The sequence below is a fragment of the Leishmania mexicana genome, chromosome 5, assembly GCF_000234665.1.
Source record: "Leishmania mexicana MHOM/GT/2001/U1103 complete genome, chromosome 5".
NCBI classification, from domain to species: Eukaryota; Euglenozoa; class Kinetoplastea; order Trypanosomatida; family Trypanosomatidae; genus Leishmania; species Leishmania mexicana.
This window is the reverse complement of record NC_018309.1, coordinates 368,511-390,853: the sequence shown is the minus strand read 5'-3', so window position 1 is coordinate 390,853 and position 22,343 is coordinate 368,511. Positions and strand designations below refer to the sequence as shown.

General features: G+C 57.9%; 10 protein-coding genes across 10 annotated transcripts; 8 read left to right on the top strand and 2 right to left on the bottom strand.

Annotated features, from left to right (window-relative positions):
* Window positions 1–1,151: 1,151 nt before the first annotated feature.
* On the bottom strand, window positions 1,152–2,588 carry LMXM_05_1060 (putative ATPase; the record flags this gene model as incomplete). Its single annotated transcript, XM_003871947.1, has 1 exon — window positions 1,152–2,588. The coding sequence occupies one exon, from the start codon at window positions 2,586–2,588 to the stop codon at window positions 1,152–1,154; it is 1,437 nt and encodes a 478-aa protein (XP_003871996.1).
* A 936-nt stretch (window positions 2,589–3,524) lies between these two features.
* On the bottom strand, window positions 3,525–4,856 carry LMXM_05_1050 (hypothetical protein, unknown function; the record flags this gene model as incomplete). The annotated part of the gene is made up of 1 exon (XM_003871946.1): window positions 3,525–4,856. One exon carries the CDS (start codon window positions 4,854–4,856, stop codon window positions 3,525–3,527), a length of 1,332 nt encoding a protein of 443 aa, XP_003871995.1.
* A 1,460-nt stretch (window positions 4,857–6,316) lies between these two features.
* LMXM_05_1040 (stomatin-like protein) lies at window positions 6,317–7,390 on the top strand (the record flags this gene model as incomplete). Its single annotated transcript, XM_003871945.1, has 1 exon — window positions 6,317–7,390. One exon carries the CDS (start codon window positions 6,317–6,319, stop codon window positions 7,388–7,390), a length of 1,074 nt encoding a protein of 357 aa, XP_003871994.1.
* A 487-nt stretch (window positions 7,391–7,877) lies between these two features.
* LMXM_05_1030 (conserved hypothetical protein) lies at window positions 7,878–8,315 on the top strand (the record flags this gene model as incomplete). Its single annotated transcript, XM_003871944.1, has 1 exon — window positions 7,878–8,315. The coding sequence occupies one exon, from the start codon at window positions 7,878–7,880 to the stop codon at window positions 8,313–8,315; it is 438 nt and encodes a 145-aa protein (XP_003871993.1).
* Window positions 8,316–8,826: 511 nt separating this feature from the next.
* Window positions 8,827–11,586, top strand: LMXM_05_1020 (conserved hypothetical protein; the record flags this gene model as incomplete). The annotated part of the gene is made up of 1 exon (XM_003871943.1): window positions 8,827–11,586. The coding sequence occupies one exon, from the start codon at window positions 8,827–8,829 to the stop codon at window positions 11,584–11,586; it is 2,760 nt and encodes a 919-aa protein (XP_003871992.1).
* A 949-nt stretch (window positions 11,587–12,535) lies between these two features.
* LMXM_05_1010 (methyltransferase-like protein) lies at window positions 12,536–14,377 on the top strand (the record flags this gene model as incomplete). The annotated part of the gene is made up of 1 exon (XM_003871942.1): window positions 12,536–14,377. The coding sequence occupies one exon, from the start codon at window positions 12,536–12,538 to the stop codon at window positions 14,375–14,377; it is 1,842 nt and encodes a 613-aa protein (XP_003871991.1).
* A 913-nt stretch (window positions 14,378–15,290) lies between these two features.
* LMXM_05_1000 (conserved hypothetical protein) lies at window positions 15,291–15,602 on the top strand (the record flags this gene model as incomplete). Its single annotated transcript, XM_003871941.1, has 1 exon — window positions 15,291–15,602. One exon carries the CDS (start codon window positions 15,291–15,293, stop codon window positions 15,600–15,602), a length of 312 nt encoding a protein of 103 aa, XP_003871990.1.
* Window positions 15,603–17,443: 1,841 nt separating this feature from the next.
* Window positions 17,444–17,713, top strand: LMXM_05_0990 (conserved hypothetical protein; the record flags this gene model as incomplete). Its single annotated transcript, XM_003871940.1, has 1 exon — window positions 17,444–17,713. The coding sequence occupies one exon, from the start codon at window positions 17,444–17,446 to the stop codon at window positions 17,711–17,713; it is 270 nt and encodes an 89-aa protein (XP_003871989.1).
* A 759-nt stretch (window positions 17,714–18,472) lies between these two features.
* Window positions 18,473–19,918, top strand: LMXM_05_0980 (NADH-ubiquinone oxidoreductase, mitochondrial,putative; the record flags this gene model as incomplete). Its single annotated transcript, XM_003871939.1, has 1 exon — window positions 18,473–19,918. The coding sequence occupies one exon, from the start codon at window positions 18,473–18,475 to the stop codon at window positions 19,916–19,918; it is 1,446 nt and encodes a 481-aa protein (XP_003871988.1).
* Window positions 19,919–20,898: 980 nt separating this feature from the next.
* On the top strand, window positions 20,899–22,011 carry LMXM_05_0970 (mercaptopyruvate sulfurtransferase; the record flags this gene model as incomplete). The annotated part of the gene is made up of 1 exon (XM_003871938.1): window positions 20,899–22,011. The coding sequence occupies one exon, from the start codon at window positions 20,899–20,901 to the stop codon at window positions 22,009–22,011; it is 1,113 nt and encodes a 370-aa protein (XP_003871987.1).
* Between the last annotated feature and the right edge of the window lie 332 nt (window positions 22,012–22,343).

Here is a 22,343-nt window from a genome sequence, read left to right as displayed (position 1 = left end):
GTGGACGGAGCTACCGTTCATGTCAGCCGCCACCGGTGGTGGCCGGATGGAGAAGCGCGCGCGAGCCTCCCAATTGTCGTGATCAAGTGGTGCGGTGTTGAAAGCGAACCCATGGTCATCCAGATCGTTCGTGGTGAGGCGAAGAAAGCGCTCGTTGGCGACCGCCGACCCGCCAATCATGTAGTGCGGAACGCCTTCCTCCCACCAGTCGCTTACGAGCGGCTCTTGAAAGCTGTGCTCGTGTAGCAGCGGCCCGCGCATCACGCCAGGCGGCAGATCATCGTTCACACGGGCCGCAGCGGCGTTGCTAACGCACGCGCAGCCGCACAGGAAAAGTGCCAGCAGTGATGCTGCTAGCCTGGTAGCCGCCATGGCCATGGCGGTGACTCTCTCTGCTCTTGTTATCTCGCTCCTTCGCTGCATCAAAGAGGAAGCGCAGCGGCTATGAAAGAAGTGCGCTCGCTGCGCAGTGCCGAGGAGCGCGAGGAGTGAGACGACGGTGAGACCTCCCCCGAGAAGAGATACGGACAAGTAAACGAAGAGGGGGAAAGCGTTCACGATGAAGCGGCACGGTAGGCGCAGTAGGATAGGACGAGCAGGGCGAGCAGAGACGAAGGAGCAAACCAGACAAACAAATCGGTGTTTCTCGCTCAGCAAACCTTTGCATCCGTGCGTGGCAGCCACGCGCATTCAGCATCCCGCACTCTCCTGGATACGGCCAAGACAAGACGCGACGAGGAGTGAAGCCCCTTTTTCCCGGACACGACAGGGGGAGGGGGAGAGAAGACACGGCACAAAGCGCATGCACACCCGCCCATCTTTTATTATTCGTCGTAGCATTACCGTTTGCCCTCTCGTTTCGTTTTCTTTTGATCTGAATTTTCCCTTCTTCTGTCCCCTTCATGGACTTGTCGGTTGGCATCACGCCTACTTTTGTTCTTTTTTTCGTGTATTGGGTCTGGTTGTTGTTGCTTGCCTGATGCTCCATGTCCAACCGTCACGCATGCCTTCTTTGAGTGTGTATGTGGTGTGTAGAGAACAAGCGTTGGTGGATGTCCCCACAGAAAGCGTGTGCGCCGTTTTGCTGGAAGAGTTCGTTCAAGCACACAAAACAAAAATAAGGGCGGGGCCAGAACCAACGGAGCTGCATCTCATCGCGTGGATAAATCCACATCCTGTGGCTCATGAGGGATCTCAAGGTACTCCTTTGTGCGCATCTCGAACAGACGCGACACACACCGGTCCATTTGGAACGCGCTATCATCCGCATCCACTAACTTATTACCACTTTCGCGCTCGAACTCGGAAAGCTGATCGAACCGTTGAGCACCGCCTTCTATTCTGCCCGCGCCCTCTCCTTTCGGAGCTTGCAGCTGCGGCGGTTCAACCGCAGCGTGAATCATTACCTTGCACCTATGCCCGTACAGCGTATCGATGAGCAGTAGAAACCGGCTCTTCACATCGCTGTTCTCGTACGGAAACTGGGGCACACCATTGATGAAGATTGTGTGAAACGTCCTGGCAATTACCTCGTAGTCTGCCGTAGACTTTTCACCGCCGCAGAGCTCAAAGAAGTGGAAGTAGCACACACCTCCACATGCCCGCGGCACAATGACGTCGCGCCCAAACACCTCAAGCTTCCGCTCCGTCGCAGGCATCGCCTTGCACATCTCAAGAAACAGCTTTTCGAACTTGGAGGTGTTCTCACTGTTCATTGGAGTGAGGTAGGTGTCCGCCTGGTGGCCGAGTAACCGATGGTCGACGTTGCTCTTCATGTGATGAATGATGCACTGCTTCTTCACCAGATCGATGAAAGGAATGAACCCACCACGGTTCAGGCCATCCTTGTACAAGTCCTCAAGGGGGCGGTTTGAAGTGAAGATGACAACAAGTCCGATCTTGTAGAATGAATGGAAGAGACGCTTGAGAATCATGGCGTGTGCCACATCAGAGACGGCCACCTCGTCGAAGCAAAGAAGCTCAACATCGCTGATCATCCGCTGCGCCACCTCGTCGAACAGATTGATCTCGGCATCCGGGGTTCGACGGCGATTGTCACTGGTGTTGTAGCGCACCATGTTTGTCCGGTTTGCAGGATCCTGCATCTCTTCCTTCGACTTGTAGCGGATCGAATTTGACGTCTTCTGCATATCCAGCATGAACTGGTGAAAGTGAAGGCGCCGTTTGCGGATCTCGGGAGGCGCATTATCGTACAGCAGGTCCATGAGCATGGTTTTGCCGCATCCCACCCCACCCCACACATACAGCCCCTTCACGTGCGACAGGGGATGGTACACCGCCTTGTTATCATCGCTAAGGGCTTGCTCCACCTTTTTCTCCTGCTCACGGCGAAGAAAAAAAGATGGGATAATTCCTAGACGATTGGGAGGGCGAAGCTCCACTTGCCGCTTCGGAACAGCGATGCGCTTACTCTCCTTCGTGTACTTCACCAAATCATCGTAAAGACGGTCAAACACAGGCAGAGCACTAATTTGATTTTGATCGTTTGAGAGGTCGCCCCGCAAGACAAGCTGCCGGTAGGCCTCGGAAGGTCGGAGGGAGAGGAGAACAGAAGCTCGCCGAAACATACTGTTAAGAATTGTCTACGGAAGAGAAAGCAGCAAAAACCAAAGCTGAACACGTGTGAAAGCAAGCGCAAACGAAAAAACAACACAGCAACCCATGCAGTGTGTCCGTGACTCTTTGATGCGCCCAGAATGCAGTCAAGAAAGAGTTGCACCAACAGAAAGTCAGGAGAAGAGATGCAATTCGTTGAGCAAGCTTAAATGGAAAAAATCACCGTGCATTTCACCTCAAACGAGGTCCGCGTCGCCAGCGCACCACACGAAATCCAACAAAGGTGATGTTAACATACGCACCCTTCACGGCTGTAACCGTGTTTTATTTTTAATCGTGTAAAACAGCTTGTGAGCTGATCAAAAGAGGCACTCGAGGGCACAATAAAAGCTTTCATTTTTTTTTTGCCACGTGTCTATCATCCCATAGAACATCTGTTCAACTCTATCTGGCCTGTCACAGGCCCAATTGCGTGGTGCAAGGAAGCGGTAGACACGCGGTATGGCAGTGCCGACCCAGTCATCTGAGCACGGCCTCTGTCCTAAGCTATGCCCAGCCTCCGCTTCGCAGGTCGCCTCACAGTGGCTCCCAATCGTGCCGACCGCCATGCGGCGCATCCCCCTCAGGACGGGTCGGGCCCCCCACCAGCAGGTAGTCAGGGCCAAGTGGGATGCATTCAAGTCACGCCAACACTCTGCCCATCATGTGGATGGCACAAGCGTACCCACTGTCGCAGGTGGCTCCGACGCGGCGCCGTCCTCGACCTGACGCTGCCGACATCTGCAGCGATACATCGCCCTGGCCCCCTAGGGAGAGTGGGCGCTCGACCCTCACACGGCTCTGGGGTGTCCCACGATATTACGGTTCATAAAACACGGAGAAAAAAATATATGAAAAAGATTTAAATCGTTCAAGTGTATTGTTCCCTCTCTATAAGAGCGTAATATTCACGCCGAAGGGCGTTCGTCGACGCTGTAAGGTGCATAGTCGGTCGCAACGCGGCGTGCTGCTTTGAGGAAAACGTCTCGTGTAACCTCTGCCATATTTTCGCTTTCGTACATGTCGAGGATTGTGGAAAGCGGTATTTCGGCGTTTAAAGTGGAGATACTGATATCCGCCGGATTCGATATCGCTGGCACCTTCTCATCGTTTTCCGTGAAGAGCTTAATACCCTCCAACGTGGCCTGGTAGCGACGGTGCTCGATCCAGGCTCGGCGCGCGTACGACTGCAGAAAGCAGCGATTGTAGTGCTCCTGAAAGCACTTGGCCATCCACGACCCGTCAGCAGTCAGTCGCTCGTCGTAGTACCTCTGCCGTTGACTGTGAAACTTTTCCGTGTCCGCTCGAACTTTGGCGGCATGACGAACTGCTCGGGCCTCCAGAAGATCCTCATAAAAGCTCTTGCGTCTTTTTGTGAAGTCGTGGACCTCATCTTGCACAACCTTTTCGTAGAAGCAGGTTCGCTGCACTACGTAGCTACGGATATCCTGATCGGAAAGGTCGTTCCCAATACCAGCAGCATCGCCAAAGTCGCGCAGGGTATCGTCCATCTCCATTTCCTGCATGATCTCAATCACATTCATATTCAGCTGCTTCAACGGGGTCTCACCATCCGCACCTAGTTGGTCACTCTTCTTCACACGCGCACGGTATGCAAGAAGTGCGTTGTGATACTTCTCCACATCCACATGCAGGCGAGCTTCGTACTCTGTTTCCCTGGCCTTTGTAAACTGAATCACATCGTTGTTGAGATCGTTCTTGTACTTTTCCGCCTCCATACGCTGTATCTCATCATGGATTTCCTTTTGCTCACGCCGAAACTCTTCTGTTTCTTCGTTGAGACGCTGCATGTAATGTATGCGGCGCTTTACAACAAAGTTTTCTACCTCGACCTGCTGCTCTTGAAGCATACGGCCTTCGTAAGCCGTATTGATCGATTCAAAGAAGCTTCCAGTGGCACGAAGCACGCCAACGGTGGGGTCACCAGCGTCCTTGTCAGAGCCGAAGAGGAAGTTCTGCTGCCCGGCCGACACAGAGTTGAGCAGTTCCTTCAAGACTTTTTGTGGAAGAATATGTGTTCTGCCTTCCTTTGTGCTGTCGATAATGGGAGGCTGCAGAGGAGCGGTGGTCCTCTCTGTTACGCCACTAACAGCGCTGGCTTCAGTTCTACCCTCAGGATTCGGTGGTGCGACAGACTTCTCCGCCTTGCCTGGCCGTGTAAGTAGCGCACTCGTCTTTGTGGCGAACCGTGGAACGGCTAGGCGTGACGTATGAAACATGGCTGCACTTCTGACCAGGAAAAAAAAATATGCGTGTAGTACCGACCGTGAATGGCAAGATGATTCGAATCACTGCAAAACGGGAAGCAAGGGAGAAGAGAAGAGGGACAGCAGTTCAAGTAACAAAAGAAAAAGGATGAGATCGACTGTGGCAAATAATCAATGGAGTCAGACATATCAGAGAATAAGTGCACATCTCTTCGCCTCGCAGAATACACGAAGCTGTGGTGCAGCTTGGCGACACGGTGTCCAGTGCCGCTATCTTGTTTTTTTCTATAAGCTCTCCCAGGTTAAGATAAACACACACCTATGAAACCCCCGCTTCCAGTCCACGAAGAGCTGCGAATACGTTCGCACGTTTTCTCCCTGTCATGCCTCTCAAGAAAGTAACATCCTCAGGAACAGTTATGGGCACCTCTGCATACGTCTCCTCTCCCCCCCCCCGCTCCTTGACTGTACTTCTCTGGAAAATCAGCAGAAAAATACATACATCCCTGATGACGGGGGACACCCCAGAGCCGTGTGAGGGTCGAGCGCCCACTCTCCCTAGGGGGCCAGGGCGATGTATCGCTGCAGATGTCGGCAGCGTCAGGTCGAGGACGGCGCCGCGTCGGAGCCACCTGCGACAGTGGGTACGCTTGTGCCATCCACATGATGGGCAGAGTGTTGGCGTGACTTGAATGCATCCCACTTGGCCCTGACTACCTGCTGGTGGGGGCCCGACCCGTCCTGAGGGGGATGCGCCGCATGGCGGTCGGCACGATTGGGAGCCACTGAGGCGACCTGCGAAGCGGAGGCTGGGCATACCTTAGGGCAGAGGCCGTGCTCAGATGACTGGGTCGGCACTGCCATACCGCGTGTCTACCGCTTCCTTGCACCACGCAATTGGGCCTGTGACAGGCCAGATAGAGTTGAACAGATGTTCTATGGGATGATAGACACGTGAGGAAAACAGAATGTTGCACATTTTGTGGAATCGCGGCATTGCGCAAGGCGAGGGGGCGAACCATTTCAGCAGGGAGCTGATGCCCTACCACAGCGAAGGTTTCGCATGGTCGCAAAACCAGCCAACGCACACTTGAATATTAGCGGCCGGAAGCTTCATCCGTCGAATTCAAGCCTGTGTAAAAGCTCACATTTCGCCATTGTGGAGCTAATAGCACGTGGACTGGAAGCCAGTTGAGAGCCCATGCGGTTGCATAGGCCAACAGCTGATTTTCTCTACGTGATCGAAAAACAAGACACAAAACGCCGCACTTCTGATTCTGTAATGCCTGCTTCACCATGGCAAGGCGAGAGTTGGAAGAAGACGAACCCTTTGAAATCTGCCGCTCTCAATTTTCTTTCAGCCTCACACCCACCCGCTAATATTGAAGTCCTCTTCTCCATTTCCCTCCTCTGCATTCTCTGTTTTCATTAGGCTTTAAACTCAAGAATTAAATGCGAGTTGGAACAAAAAGATGCTTCGTCGTGGAATTGTACTGCTTCAATACGGGGCTCAAGGTGCCTCGTATCCCATCAACTCGGCCCCTCAAGAGCACCCTCCGGGAGCCAGTGCTTCTTCCCGCATGATGATGCAGCGCTCGCAGAAAATGCTGCTTGACCCTGCCTCTTTTATTGAGCGCCCACCACGAAACACGTTTTTCAACATTGTCCCGCAAGGCCATGAATACGTCGTGGAACGACTTGGTCGCTATCACCGCACACTGGACTCTGGATGGTGGGTGGTGGTACCCTTCATCGATAAGATTCGCTACAACTACAATGTGAAGGAGCAAGGTATCGAAATTCCCAACCAATCAGCAATCACATCTGACAATGTGATGGTGGAGATTGACGGCGTTCTCTTTCTCAAGATCGTGGATTCGTGTAAAGCCAGTTACAATATTGAGAACCCCGTGTTCAACTTGATTAACTTGGCGCAAACAACAATGCGCAGCGAGATTGGGCGGATGTCACTGGATAGCCTCTTTAGGGAGCGTGCCAGTCTTAACCAAAGCACTGTGGAAGTGCTTCGTCGTGAAGCAAACGAGTGGGGTATTGAGTGCAAACGCTACGAGATCCGAGATATTGTGGTGAGCGAGCTGGTGCGCCGCTCAATGGATCTGCAGGCTGAGGCGGAGCGAAAAAAGCGCAAGCTCATCCTAGAGAGCGAAGGTGAGTCTACCGCGACGATCAACCGCGCTAACGGCATGAAGATTGCGCAGCAGTGCGTTGCAGACGCGGAGAAGTACACAGCAGAACGGCAGTCGGAGGGCGCTGCAGTGGCGATCCGAGTAAAGGCAGCCGCGGTGTCCGACAACATCTCCATCGTCTCCGATGCCATTGAAAAGGCGAAGCACAGCAACGAGGCTATCTCTCTCCGTGTGGCAGAAAGCTATATTGAGAAGTTTGGCGAACTGGCAAAAGAATCCAACACAGTGGTGATGTCTCAGCCAGTAAGTGATCCTGCGACGTTTGCAACCCAAGCACTCTCCGTGTTCAACACTGTCGCCACCTCTGCGGGTAAGTGTTCGCCGCCAACCGGAAAGTAGCTAAGCAAGAGTAGTGTCCCAGCTAGTAAGTGTGTTTTTGTTTTAGCGCTGCGGTGTGTTGCCCCACGCTGTAACCTTCACAGTATTTCAATCCGGTGTCTCTTGTGCTCCTCTGGCTCAAAGACGAACAAGTGGACCGAAACTATGTCGTTTTTGTTGTCACGCAGTGAGGCACCATTCGTGCAACACATTCGTTTGCGGCGTACCTTTAATTTTATCGTTTGCTTTCCCTGAGAAAGCACTGTTACACTTTTCGATGAATGGAGCTGAACATAAATTCAGCTATGTGTTGTGGGCTTATTCCTCACAGCAGCTTCATTCCCGCAAAGATAATACCGTGGCATCCCGATTACTGCTCTCTTCTCTAACATTCTCCTATTCCCTCCTCCTTCGTTCCCATACTGCTTCTTTCGCTAACTCCGCTGATTTCCAAACAGAGGTGTGGTTACTTTCCCAAGACTCTCTTTTTCACAGAACGCACCGGAAGATGCAGTGCACTCTCCTTAAGCTCTCTTCTCGCCGTGGCAGCGCCTTTGCCACCACTCTTTTCCTCCATGCCAACTCTCAGAACATGGGCGCGGCGGACGTCGCGCAGCGTATTGAAGTAGAAGAGTTTGCCAAAACCTACCAGATGAAGCCTATGGCCGATCATCCACGCTCCTCGTTCGAGTACAAGAGCAGCGCCAAGGGTGCAGAGGTCGGTGCGCGTAACGAGGCAGCGTTTATGAACTACGAAACCTTCACTCCGCAGACACTTTCAGGACGTTTGGTGATGCCTGGCGACATCAATCTCCTGACTGTCTCGCCGCTGTACTGCGCGCTACTCTGCATTGCTGCCGCTGCATGGGGGGTTTTCTACTGGGATATGTATTGCCGAAAAAACTACGAGACTGTCCTCATCGCTAGGCCCAAGGACATGCAGTAATACTTTCTTCTTGAAGCCCTCTGCGTGTAAAGCTGCAGTCCACGCATCTCATACGCTGAGCATGTCGTCCGAGAACCATTAGTACTTAGTTTTTTTCTTTTGTAGCAACGCGGACTCGCTAGACTCCCATGATAGTGAATTCATCTGTTTTTCTCAACACCCTTTCATGGATTGCCCCTCTACACCGAAAAAAAAAAGGAAACACTGCGGATGCGCGCTAGCCAGTAGCGAGGCGAAGAAACGCAGGCAGAGGAGGGGGAAATTGTCGGCGGCAGTGCATCGCCATTACAATAGCTTTGGTACCCTTAGTTGTCTGTCCTGTAGCTCGCCTTTTTTTAATGGTGAGCTGACAGGCAAACGCGTATCATCATCGAGCATTTATGTTGACTTGCCACTTTAGGTGAATGAACACCGAACTTCTCTCGCGCTTTCACCTCTCTTCCCTTTTCTGATGCTGCTACAGGCCGACATTTGTGAGTCTGCTGCATTTGCCACCCGGAAAGCAGCCTTAATGGTCTCGTCGTCCGCCACCGCCTCTAGGGCGGATCGGCTTCAGGCCTTCCTCCGGTCTCCCGATATTCCCGCCCCTTTTTACACCAACACCACAACAGATGACAACCTGATCACAGTCACCACGCAGTTTGATATTCTGTATCACAAGTACTTTCCTGACCGCAAGCCGCTGTTTCTCTTGCCGAATAATGAGTGTCAGCGGCCAAAGATGATCTGCTCGTTTGTGCGGCCGACTTTGCTGCCGTACGACGAACTTTTTGACTTGGAGGGGACCTGCCAGTTTGTGGCCGACTACGTGCGCTACGAGCCTCTCTACGATCCATCCATTTACGACGACGAGTACGATGACACAGTGGAGCAACTCCCACAGCAAATCGTCTCGCCTGCAACGGCGCTGGACTGGCAGGTTGGCAACTGCTTTGAAATCTCTCTCGTGCTCGTCTCTATTCTGATTGGCGCCGGATTCAACGCCTACGTTGTCGTCGGTTCCGCAACCAAGGCTGTTTGCTTGTCCGATCAGAAGAGCACCATGTGGGAAGGCGCTCTGCCCACGGAGGCCAACTCCGATGATGAAGTGGAAGATGACATGCCACAAAATAACCCGTATGTGGCCCTGATTCCAGAGAAGCTGACACTGCGGCTGACGACAGATCCCGACCCAGTATCAGTCAGCAAGAAAGACAGCGTCATGGCCAGTGGCGGTGACTATCCCAAGGACACTGAAACCCCAAATGTGCGCGGCGGTGCCGTCAAGCCGATTCACTCCTGGGTGCTCGTCCTGCCTGGCGGCAGGCAGTCCGTCTCCAAGGCGGTTTTTGTGGAACCGTCCACGGGGCAGCTAATACCCTTCTCTGCCACAGACAGTCGGTACACCTCGGTCGAGGCGCTCTTCAACCACCAAGACTACCACGTGAACATGCGACCTGAGGCTCCCGTGAGCTTCCTCTCCCCTGACTTAGCCGACCAAAGCCAGTGGGAAAGCCTCTTTTCGTGTACAAACCCTAGCGACGAGGAGGTGGAGAGCCTCGTCGGTACCTCCTCGACGACACGGCGCGCCTTCACAAACGAACTGGTCGCAACCACGACCGCCACCACAGTGGCCACGACCGAAGTATTCGACTCGTCAAGGAGCCGGCGCATGTATATTCCCAATCTGTGGTCGAGCGAGCTGATCTTGAACCGCCAGCAGTACGAAAGCCGCTACCCCGGTGGATACAAGGAAACCACGTACGTCAACGCCGTAGTGCGCCGCTACGCACCCTACTCGCAGAGCGACTATCGAATTTTGGAGGTGGTAGTGCCAGACGCCGAGTACGCCGAGTTGCACGAGACACACGTCTTCTACGCTCACCGCGCCGACAAGCTCCGCCGCACCACTGTCTTTCCTTCATCCGCCCCACAGTCGTCTTCCAAGGAGTCCTTCATCTTATCCGGTCTGTCATCGGTATCACTGGAGAAGGCGTCGGAAGGACCCCGCAAGGTGATAGAGTGGTACCAGAAGGGCCGCATCCACAACACGTCTGTCGAGGGCCTTCGGGAGCTCATCTACGAGCCTGGCAAGCAGCGGACCATGAAGTTCTACTGGAGAGCGCGCAGCGACGGTCTGTACTGCCGCACGGAGCTGCTGTACGACGTGAGCACGCTACGTAAGGTGAAGGAGTTCTACAAGGGACGTAGCGACCGACTGTGGTACCGCAGCTTCAGCTACGGCTTCCCGTCCACGATGCGTGAGAGGGACATGCACAGCCTCATCGTGCAGGGCCCTGGGAACGTCTCAGCATTGCACGTATACCCACGACTGGATCCGGTGCGCATCAGTCAGAAGTTTCTACGCAATGAGAGTGTGCCGGCACGCAAGGACGTGGCCAAGATGACCTTCCGACGCCCTGCGTCGGAGGGGAAGAGTGGTGGCAACAACGGCGCCCCCACGGTGGGGGAGATATGGGTATTCTTTCACTACGACGCGGGCAGCATCCTCCGTCCATATCACATGTTCGCAAAGCCGTCGTCCTCGGTGGAGGAATACATCGCCGCCTCCGCTGCGGGCAAGCCGGCAGAGCCGCCGATGCGGGTGGTCTCTCTGCCCGGCGAGGAGCCGCCAAGCGAGCTCGATCTGTACAATGAGCGCAAGTGGCTGAATGCTGTGGAGGTGGCGTGCCTGATGGAGCAGCGGGCGAAGTCAGACGAGTGTATGGATATTCTCAAGAGCATCGAACAGGGACACAGCAAGCCACAACACGTCCTCAGTGTGTACGACACGCTGCGCAATAGACCGAAGGAGACGGAGGCGGAGCGCGCAAAGAAGCTCGCCGAGGCAGCCCGTCGCGAGGAGTCACGCAAGGACTACCTTGCCCCCTACATCGCCAAGCTCGAGATGCCGGCCGACTTCGACGGCAACTATCTCAGCGTCCCTTTGTCGATGGAGCAGGCGAGGCAGGTGAGGGACGAGGCGCTGCAGGAGCTGAAGGATCGGCTCATCCAGCGAGGCCACATTATGCAGAGCCGCATGGACAAGGAAAAGGTGGAATTCAGCAAGCGGCAGCAGCTGTACCGCAAAAACTGCGATGCATCAGCGCTGGAGGGCGACAAGGAGACCGAGGCCTTTGCCCTCTACTGCAAGGAGGCGACGTGGCGTATGAAGGTGCTGGATGAGCGGCTGCTCCAGCACATCGATCATGCGAGTGAAAAGTACAATCAACTGGCCCAGCGACTCGCCGAAGACCCGCGTCTCTCCGCCTTGTACCACCCGGGTCACTAAGAGAGAGACCGCGGAACCCGCATATGGTACGGGAGTCCGTGCCTCCCTCCCTCAGCGAAGGCGGGTTCGTCGGTGTGTCTGTGACTGCGAGCCCTCTTGTACGGGCTCCTCCGCATCACCTGACTCGCTCTCGCCCTCTTGCGTTTCTCAGTGTCGCTGATGACGTTCGTCGTACTCTTTGCTTTCCCCTTCCACTCTGTTGATGTACAGCTAGCCCCCCCTCCCTCCCCCTCCTGTGTGCAGGCGTGCATCATGGATTACGGTTGCAACCGTAGGAGCAGTGATAAGGGGTGGCAAGTGAGAGCGGTGGCATGCACGCAGCCAAGGTTGTTTCGACGGCAGCGGCACGTATGTGTAGGCACACACACACGTATGTATATATGTATGTATATATGTATGTGTAGGTGTGTGTCTGCGTGTTTTCCTTCGCGCTGGTCAGATGTTGATTAGATCCTTGAGAACCCACGGCAACGAAAGGATGAAGCAACATGACACGGCGTCACATGACGTGTGGTTCCACTCCCGCGCCCCCGCTCCCAGATCCACGTAGACACACAAAGGGAGGAGGATGAGAGGGGAGGGGGTGGGGAAGAAGAGAGGTGCAGCAGGCCAGTCGTGAGAGAGTGTAGCTGCAGATGGCGGAGACGGAGAAGGCCATCATCCACCTTCCACGCCGTCCTGGCTCTCTCTCTCTGTGTGTGTCGAGTAACTCCCTTCCCTCACATGCACTTCTCTTCATGCCCCATCCTGCTCCTCCTCTCAAGGCCCGCGCACAAGGCATCCATTGCACTCCGACGTCATACGCTGGAACACACACACACGCGCGCCCCCACAGCTGACATCCTCCGCACCGTGTGCCTCTTCTGCTCCGCTGCTTTTCCACCGTCGAAGCAAGCGTGATAAGAAGTGCAGAAGCAAGGGAAAGAGCGCGAGGTGTTGAACGCCAGCGATGAAGTACGTGGCAGTCTTTGCCTCCTCGGCGAGTCTGGCTGACTTTCGGTTGCCAGAGTTTCAGTTCGTGGCCGCCACGCTGCGCGTCCCCATCACGTTTCTGGACGACAAGATCCCATGGGTTGCAGGTGGCGCCGATACGTTTTGGTTCAGCGTCTTCGAGTCCCCGGCGAGCCGTTCCGAGCTCAAGGCCCTCGCGGAGCGTTGCGCGCTGTTGCGCGGAGTGTACACGCTCTTCGAGACGGCCCCTACACTGGAGGACCTCTACGCGTGCCTCGAAGGGCGCCATGGTACCGCGCCAGGATCTGCAGCCCCATCTCTTGCCTCCTCCCCCACCACCGCTGCCACCGCCTTCGTCGGCGAGGACGAGACGACGCACCTCGCGAGCTCGACATACTCCTACCAGGTGGAGACAATCGGCAAGAAGTACTCCGCGGACGCCAAGCGTGCGGTGGCGGAGGCGGTGCTGAAGCGTGTGCCGCGCGCTGGTGAGGTCGAGTGGCGACAGCCAGGGCGCGCCTACTACATATTCCTCCAGCACGCTATCGAGAACGCGCCCCCTGGAGCGCAAGGATGGGTATCGAATGCGCCGCTGCTGCGCGTCTTTCACTGCTGCCTCTGCGTCGAGTCCAGCCGCAGTGCGCTCCTCGCCACGTACGACCTGCGAAAGCGGCCCTACATCGGCACCACCTCCATGCCGCCGGAGGAGTCGCTTATGATGGCGAACATGTCAGGCGTGTGTCGCGGCCACTACGTGTACGACCCGTTCTGCGGCACGGGGAGCCTGCTCATCGCGGCGGCGCACTACGGCGCCAGGACCTTCGGCTCCGACGCTGATGGACGGGCGATGCGGGCCGGCACGGAGAAGGGAAAGACGAGTCCACAGATGCAGCAGCAACGCCGCCTGGCGCTCGCGGCCTACCCTGAGGAGCAGTTGTGCGTCTTGACGGAGGAGGAGCGTGTGCTGCCAAGCATGATCACCAACTTCAAGCTGTACCACCTCCCACCCCCTGACAGAGCTCGCATGAACTTCTCCGCGTGGCCGCGGACGTGGCACACCTGCGCACTGCGTCTCGGCTCCGGGGGCATCTTCGACAGCATCATCACGGACCCGCCGTACGGCCTACGCGAGCCGCGCAAGAAGGTGGAAACAACGACTCCCACCATCCCAACGGCAGCAGCGGCCTCTACGGAGGCTGGCCGCGACAACGCCGTCAAACAGCAAGCTGTCACTTTCTCCGCCTACCCCACCCACGAGGTGCTGCTGGATCTCGTCATGTTCGCCGCCACATACCTCGTCGTCGGAGGCCATCTCACCTTCTGGCACCCCACCACCGATCACTACACGGACGACGAGCTGCCCACCCACCCGTCCCTGCGCATTGTGTGCAACATCGCGCAGCGGGTGTCGCTCAAGGTTGTGCGCCGTCTCATCGTTCTACGAAAGGTCGCGCCGGTGCCGACTCCGCCGCCGTCACGCGAATCCTGCGCCGCGAAGAAGTCCCCAGATGATCTGCGTGTGCTCATGGACGAAACGGAGCTGCCGGACAACGCGGACTACATGCACTACCGCGCCAAGCGCGAGCGGAAGCGCGAGGCAGCGCACAAGTACAAGTCGTCAGCAGGCGCCTCCTCCTCCCCCTCCACCCCTGTCACAGGTGAGGATGTCCGCAGCGGCAGCGATGGAGGCAACCGGCGCGGTCGAAAGCACAGCCGGCTGGACGGGCAGGACAAGATTGTGGCGAATCGGCAGCGCAACATCGAGCTGCGGGCGGCGAAGCAGGCGGCCTCGCACCTCACGAATGCGGCGCACAAGACGGTCGACCAAACCCGACCGTGACGGGTGATGAAGGGCGAAGATGATTCCGCACCCCATCGATATCCCCGTCCGCATCTCCCCACGCCATCGGGCTCTCCTCTTTCTTCGCGTGTGCTCCTGCACGTGCGTCGATGAAGAAAGTGAAATGGACTCAGGGGTGGTCTCGCCGACGGTGGCGGCGCGGTGGTCATCGTTGCATGTGCGCCTGTGTGTACTTTCTCGTGTAATGCAGGCAGTCGTATTGGGGAGGGGGATGGGAGACGCAAGTCTGCTTGTGTCTGTAGGTGGCGTGCGTTGCGTGGTCTGGGTTTTAGCACACGTAACGTGCCGCTGCCTGCGTCCTCTTTCTCTCCTGGCCTCCGCCTCCTCTAAGGCGTCAAACCCCTCGACACAGCCAAAGACAGAGAGGAAACCCATCAACACCCCACTCCGAGGCGCAGGGACGTGCAGCTACCCTCACAGACACACGTGTGAGCAACACAAGTGCGCGCACATTCTCTTCTTGGCATGGGTCCTTTCTAATTATCTGTGTGTGGCTGTGCGACCATGGGAGAGGGAGGAAAGACCGACTCGGTGCGATGGGGCCACAAAGGCGTTGAGAGCTGTGGATGTTGCGGGGGCCCATCATCATCCTTACCAACGCGTCGTCTCTCCCGAGCCCCTCCGCCTCCCTCCCCCCCGCCCTCCCTGCCAACTGCGGAGGAGGTAAGATCGAACTCTCGTGCCTTCTCTGTATCGCCCACTACCACTTCTCTCTCTCTCCCCCCCTTCCCCAGCTCTTACCCACCGTTGCACACACACGCACCCGGGATCCTCAGGAGCCCTCTCCCTCGCTCGCTCTTCCTCCATACTCTCTCCGCTATCCACACGTGCTCTCAGCGCTCTCCCTTTCTCTCAGGTATCACCTCCCATACAACCCACACAGGCCCACGTCATGGAGGCCGAGATAGTCACTGGACGCTCGGGGCCCAGGGACGGCCTCTTCGGTGCTGCCCTGCTGAGCGATCCGGCCGGCAACGCAGAGGACGAGCAGAACGAAGAGACGTGTCAGGTGTTGATCCCGCCAAACATGACCATGGGCGCCGATGACGAGGAGGTCTGCGGCGTCTGCCTCGAGCCGCCGTCGGCCGGCTGCTTTGTAGAGCTGTGGTGTTGCGGCAACATCCTGTGCGTGGCGGATGCGCAGCAGCTGGGCAAGTGTCCCTTCTGCCGCGAGGAGCCACTGGTGTGGAACATCACGAAGTGATGCGTACGCATGCTCGCACTCCTTTCACGTCGGCTACTAGAGTGATGAAAGACGCGTACAATCCATCCATGCCACCAGCAGCACCTCGGTTGTGTCTCCCCTTGCCATGTATATTTCGAAGCGATGGCAACGACGACGGCCACGACACACACACACCTCCCCCTCTTCCACCCACCGCCCTCACCTTCATCCCGAGAGCTGCTGCCGTTCTCGGCCCAACCACGGCACAGACACGAACTCCGCATCGGCGCATGTCCAGATATGCGCGTCAGCACCACGGCCTTGTTTTCGATCCTCTCGCTCTCTTCCCAGCGCGTATGTGAGTGGACGTGGATATGGGGTGGAACGGGGTCGGTGTGGTGGCATCTCGGCTTTCATGTGTGTGTGTGTGTGTGTGTGGTACGCTCTGCCCTCCCTCCCTCCCAGCCCCGCGATTTCTTTGGCTCGTACGCCCTCTTCGCACGTACGTACGTGCACATGCCCATCCCGACAGGTAGTGTGCGAGAGGGAGGGAGAGAGAGACATGTACGAGCGTTCCTCTGTAGGCGTGGGCGTACGTGTCTTTTATCTCTCGTTGTGCCCACCCACCCTTTTGCTTGTGTGCTTCCTCTTGCTTCGCCACCGCTATTGGGTCGATTGGTTTGCTGGCATCATCGCCCCCCCCCACACACACACCTCTCTCCCCCCGCAAACCTCTCCTGTGTGTCTACGTTGTGCTTCCTCGCCATCTCTCTTCATCATATTTTCGCTTGCTGTTACGTGCTTTCGACTCCTTGTCTTCACGTGTGTATGCGTGCGTGTGTGTGCCTGTGCGTGCGCGTGGTTGTGTGTGTGTGTGGTTGTCGTGGTAGCTGTTCTTGTGGTTCGTCCATGATGCTCTGGACTCACGGTGGCACTAATATGCGGCTTTTCCCCCTCCTCCTCCTCGCGCAACCACCACCAACCCCCACGTCAGTACACCTCCTCCTCCCCCCCTTCCCTCCCCCCCCTGTGTGCGCACCCTCCATCTAACCATCCTCGTCGCTGTCGTTTGGTGTTTAACAGGAAGGGGAGTAATGATGTGTGTGCGTGCAAGCGTGAATGCGTTGAAGGAAGGGGTGGGAAAAGGGAGAGGGGGGGGGGGCAGAGCGACCCGTGCGCCGTCTCTCTACCACGTGCTGTAGCCCGAGCGTGGGCGGAGCCACGGCAGATGTCGCACGTGGTTGCCGTTGCCCCCCCCTCCCCTCCCTCTGCGTCGTGTGCGTGTGTGTGTGTGTGTTCCTTTTGTGCTACACCAACAATAAACCCTCTTCTAGAGCAGACAAACCCCAGCCGCTCTCTCCTTCCATGCCCCCTCCCCACCCCTTCTCTGCGCGCCTTCGTCGACGTCAACGTGACGGGCGGGCGGGAGCGGCATCGAGGTGACGGAAGAGAGCCGAGCGCGTGTGAAACACAGAGAGAAACGGAGAATGGGAGAGAGAGAGAGACGTGTGGTGGAGCTGGGTGTTGTAGTCCGTGTCCGTCGGCGCCCCTCCTCCCCCTCCCCTCCACACACACACACACACATGCACGCACACCGTATCTCCGGGTGCGTCTACTCGGTTGTGGATGAGCGCTGACAGCGAAGACCTCTGGCCACCGACCCACTTACCCGCCTCACTCCTCTCCACATGTGCGCTCACTGCCGCCGCCGCCGCACACACACACACACACACCTTCTCCTCTTCCCCTCCTCCTCCAGCTCGTCGAGAGAACCAACTGTGCACTAGCATTACAGTCCACCTCCAACACACAGACACGCGCACATACGGGCAACAAAACACGAAACCGCCCCTCCCTCCCTCCCTCCCCCTCCCGTCAGGATGGTTGTCATCAAGGGCGGCGGCCAGACGTACGCCGTCGGCAATGGGCGTCAGATGGAGTGGGACGAGGTGCCGGAGTCTTTCAAGAAGAAGGTGGCAGCCCAAAAGGAAATTGAGAAGTGCATCCCCCTCAGAGCCCAGGCACAGCGCTGCATCAGTGACCAGGGCTTTTGGGCACCGGACTGCGTCAGTCTCACCGAGGCCTTCCACCTCTGCCAGTCGCATGAGCTCACACGAACAGAGCTGACGCAGCGCAAGGAGGCGGAGTAGTAACCCCCGCCCCCGCCCCCCCCCTTTCACCATGTAAGCGCGGGCAGTCCACCCACACCCACCGCTTGCTCTCTCACAAAACACAAGAAGGAGAAACGATGAAAGACAAAGACATATCGCCTCACAAGCCTGCGTGCGTGCGAGGGTGCAGCACGTGGCGCCGGACGAGCACCAGATGCTGCCGACAAGCACATGTGCTTCTCTGCCCAACCCCGACCCCTTTCGAATGCTCGCCCTCCCTCTTCGTCCTCCACCCGTCCGGTTGGCTGTTTCTCTTCCCGCCCAACCCCCTTGTCTCTGACTGCGTAGAGTGGCATCTCTCCAGACGCTCCACCGGACTTTGTAGCCCACACGTTAGCAAAACACCCTCGAGTGCGTCCACTCAGTCCGCCCTACACGGGACACCACTCGCCGCTGTCCCGCTACGAGGAAGAAGGGAGGCACGAAGGGAGAGAAAACACGTACAGCACATTCAACACACACGCACGCACACGCACACGCACACGCACACAAGGAGGAGCAGGGGCCAGGCGGCTCTCGTTGATAGCTGTGTAGGGACCGCCATTCCATCGGCGGAGTAGTAGCGATAGCACTAACAGTCGTCGTCGTAGTCGGAGTCTACTTTTCTATATTTATTTATATATAGCGTGTTGTATGAGCGTGTCGCAGCGTCGCCTGTACGGAGGGCGAAGCGCACAATTTTGCCACTGCTTTTCATAGCTGCTGCGCCTGCGGTGCCACCACCGCGAACGGGACAGGATGCGTCAGGGGTGGCTCCGCTCATCGGCGGCGCTCCTGGAACGCGTGCACGGCTGCCTGAAGGACCAGGACCGTATCTTTACAAACCTGTACAACGACTTCGGCACGGGCATCGACGCGGCGGAGCGGCGTGGTGACTGGTACCGCACCAAGGACATCCTCCTCAAAGGCCATGACTGGGTGATCAACGAGATCAAGGCGAGCGGCCTTCGTGGCCGTGGCGGTGCCGGCTTCCCGTCCGGGCTGAAGTGGTCCTTCATGCCCAAGAAGAAGCAGGATGACCGCCCGAGCTACATTGTGGTGAACTGCGATGAGTCGGAGCCTGGCACGTGCAAGGACCGCGAGATCATGCGCCACGAGCCGCACAAGGTTGTGGAAGGTGCACTGTTGGCTGGCTTTGCAATGCGGGCCCGCTACGGCTACATCTACATCCGAGGCGAGTTCTACAACGAGTGGCGCGCGGTCGAGAAGGCGATTCACGAGGCGTACGCGAAGGGCTACCTCGGCAAGAGCGCGTGCGGCAGCGGCTGGGACTTTGACCTCTACACCTACCGCGGCGCCGGCGCGTACATCTGCGGTGAGGAGACGGCGATGATCGCCAGCTTAGAGGGCGGCCAGGGCAAGCCTCGGCTGAAGCCGCCGTTCCCGGCGAACGTCGGCCTCTACGGGTGCCCGACGACGGTGACGAACTGCGAGACGGTGGCGGTGTCGCCGACCATAATCCGCCGTGGCCCGCAATGGTTCGCGCAGTTCGGCCGCAAAGGCAACGCCGGCACGAAGCTGTATTGCATCTCTGGCCACGTGAACCGCCCGTGCACCGTGGAGGAGGAGATGAGCATGCCTTTGCGCGAACTGATCGAGCGACACGCCGGCGGCGTGCGTGGCGGCTGGGACAACCTACTCTGCGTCATCCCCGGCGGCTCCTCGTGCCCGCTTATCCCAAAGCACATCTGCGACGACATCCTGATGGACTACGATGCGCTCAAGGAGGCGCAGACCGGCCTTGGCACGGCGGCGGTGATCGTCATGGACAAGACCACCGACGTGATCAACGCGATTGAACGCCTGTCGCAGTTCTACATGCACGAATCGTGCGGCCAGTGCACGCCGTGCCGCGAGGGCAGCCCGTGGCTGGACAAGATGATGAAGCGCTTCGTCAACGGGAACGCCAAGAAGGAGGAAATCTACACCCTCTGGGACGTGTCCAAGCAGATGGAGGGCCGCTCCATCTGCGCGCTCGGGACGGCGGCGGCGTGGCCGGTGCAGGGACTCATCCGTCACTTCAGGCCCCTCATGGAGGAGCGCATCGAGCGCTTCTGGGAGGCAAACCCGCACTGGGGAAAGGCTGGCTCGCCGTGGCGCCGCTGGAAAACGCACCGCTACTACACAATGCAGAAGGGTGATCGGCTCAACTGGGACGGCAAGATTGTGCGCAACTGGAACTAGTGCATCTCTCTGTGTGTCCGCGTGTGTGTGTGTGTGTGTCTTCCCCCCTCCCCCTCCCCACTCTTCTCAGGCCTTGTATTCTCCTCCCCTTCCACTGTGCTGCGCAGACTGCCTCGTGTGCCCTTTTCTATCCGCGGTTCGTCGTCGCTGTCGTCCGTCTTGCCTCCCCCCCCCTCCTCTCTGTTTCGCCTGTCTTACCATACCAAGACGAATGCGCCGCAACCAGAAGATCCGTCGCAGCCGGGAGGTCTCCCTCCTCCTCCCACCACCACCACCACACACACACACCCACGCACGCAGGCACGGAGAAATTGGTGTGTGTGATGGTGCTCCTCTCTCTACTACGCCCTGCGTGAGCCCTTTTCTGTTGAATGTTTCTGCACGTCTGCTGTGATGTGCGACTGGCAGCGGTGGTGAAGAACCGTGTGTGTCTGGGTGGGTGTGTGGGTGGGTGTGCCTTTACCCCTCCACTGGTCAACCCCGCGAGCCCTGTCCGCTGTCAGTGGCGGTGGTCGTCGAGGGGGCAAAAGGGGGGGAGGGGACTACATGCTCGGCGTTGCACACGAACCTCGCATCCTGCGGAGACCCAGCGCAGCCTCCCCGTCAAGCCATGGCTCTACCGTTTCTGTAATTCGTCCTCCAACCCCCGATCCCCCGCACCCCGAAGAACACAGAATACGCCGGAAAACCCCCTTCCCTGTGTGTGCCTACGGCGGCGTGATCGCCACGATGCCGCCTGATCGGGGAGAGGCGTCCTTGTTGACGGCCGAGGCGGCCCCACGCCACCCCACCCCCTTCCCACCCCACACGCTTATGAAAATTCGAGCGCGTTGGCGCACCATCGCCGGCCACTCCCCACAACCCCCTCCCCCTCCCCTACACACCTTCTTACACGCTACGGGGCTGAGCAGATAGTCGACCAGGTAAGGATACCGAAAGCTCACTCTCTCTAACCCCCCCTCTCGTCTCCCCGTCTCGGCATGTCTGCTCCCGCTGCTGCGCCGAAACACCCGGGCAAGGTGTTCCTGGACCCGAGTGAGGTAAAGGACCACCTTGCCGAATACCGCATCGTGGACTGCCGGTACAGCTTGAAGATAAAGGACCACGGCAGCATCGAGTACGCGAAGGAGCATGTGAAGAGCGCCATCCGTGCCGATGTGGATACAAACCTCTCCAAGTTGGTGCTCACCAGCACCGCCCGGCACCCGCTGCCGCCCTGTGCTGAGTTTATCGGCTGGTGCATGGCGAACGGCATGGCGGGAGAGCTGCCGGTGCTCTGCTACGATGACGAGTGCGGCGCCATGGGTGGATGCCGCCTGTGGTGGATGCTGAACTCTCTTGGCGCCGAGGCGTACGTGATCAACGGCGGCTTTCAGGCCTGCAAGGCTGCGGGGCTGGAGATGGAGTCCGGCGAGCCCTCGTCGCTGCCGGCTCCCGCAACGCACTGGCCCTACAAGACGGCCTTCCAGCATCACTACCTCGTGGATGAGATCCCGCCTAACGCGATCATCACTGACGCGCGCTCCGCCGACCGCTTCGCCTCGACGGTACGCCCGTACGCCGCAGACAAGATGCCAGGCCACATCGAAGGCGCGCGTAACCTCCCCTACGCGTCGCACCTCGTGACACGCGGTGACGGCAAGGTGCTGCGCAGTGAGGAGGAGATTCGCCACAACATCATGACCGTCGTGCAAGGCGCGGGTGACGCGACTGATCTGTCGAGCCTCGTCTTCTCCTGCGGCAGCGGCGTCACTGCCTGCATCAATATCGCCCTGGTGCACCACCTCGGCCTGGGCCATCCGTACCTCTACTGTGGCTCCTGGTCCGAGTATAGCGGTCTCTTCCGCCTCCCCATAATGCGCAGCATCATCGACGACTACGGCATGTGCATCCTAATGCAGACCCCTAACCTTGGCGACAACCCAAAGGCAAACCTCGACACCATGACGCTGAAGGTCGACGGCGCGGCCTGCGAGAGACCTGACGCGGAGGTGCAGAGCGCCGCAACTCACCTCCACGCTGGCGAGGCAGCTACTGTGTACTTCAAGAGCGGCCGCGTCGTCACGATCGAGGTGCCGGTAGTGCCCAACTAAGCGCGCCGTGGCCCCAGCAGCGCCGGGCCGTGGGAGATAATGTGCGGCGAGGAAGGCGAAGAGGTGTGGTGCCCCAGCGGTGTACTTGTGCACGTCTCTGTGTGTGCATCCGCCCCGGTGAACTCCCCTCTCCTTTCTTATACCCCTACAGCGACCCCACCCCTCAGCGCACGCCAACGCTCGGTTACTCGGAAGCGCTAGCGGGCATTCCGTGTGTCTGCCCACGAATGGGGCGACTGTACTGAACACAAGAAAAAAGGACAGAGGCATTCGTAGCGCAGGCGGCCGGCAGCGGGCACCGCCACAACCGCCCTTCGAGGACTATGCCCAAC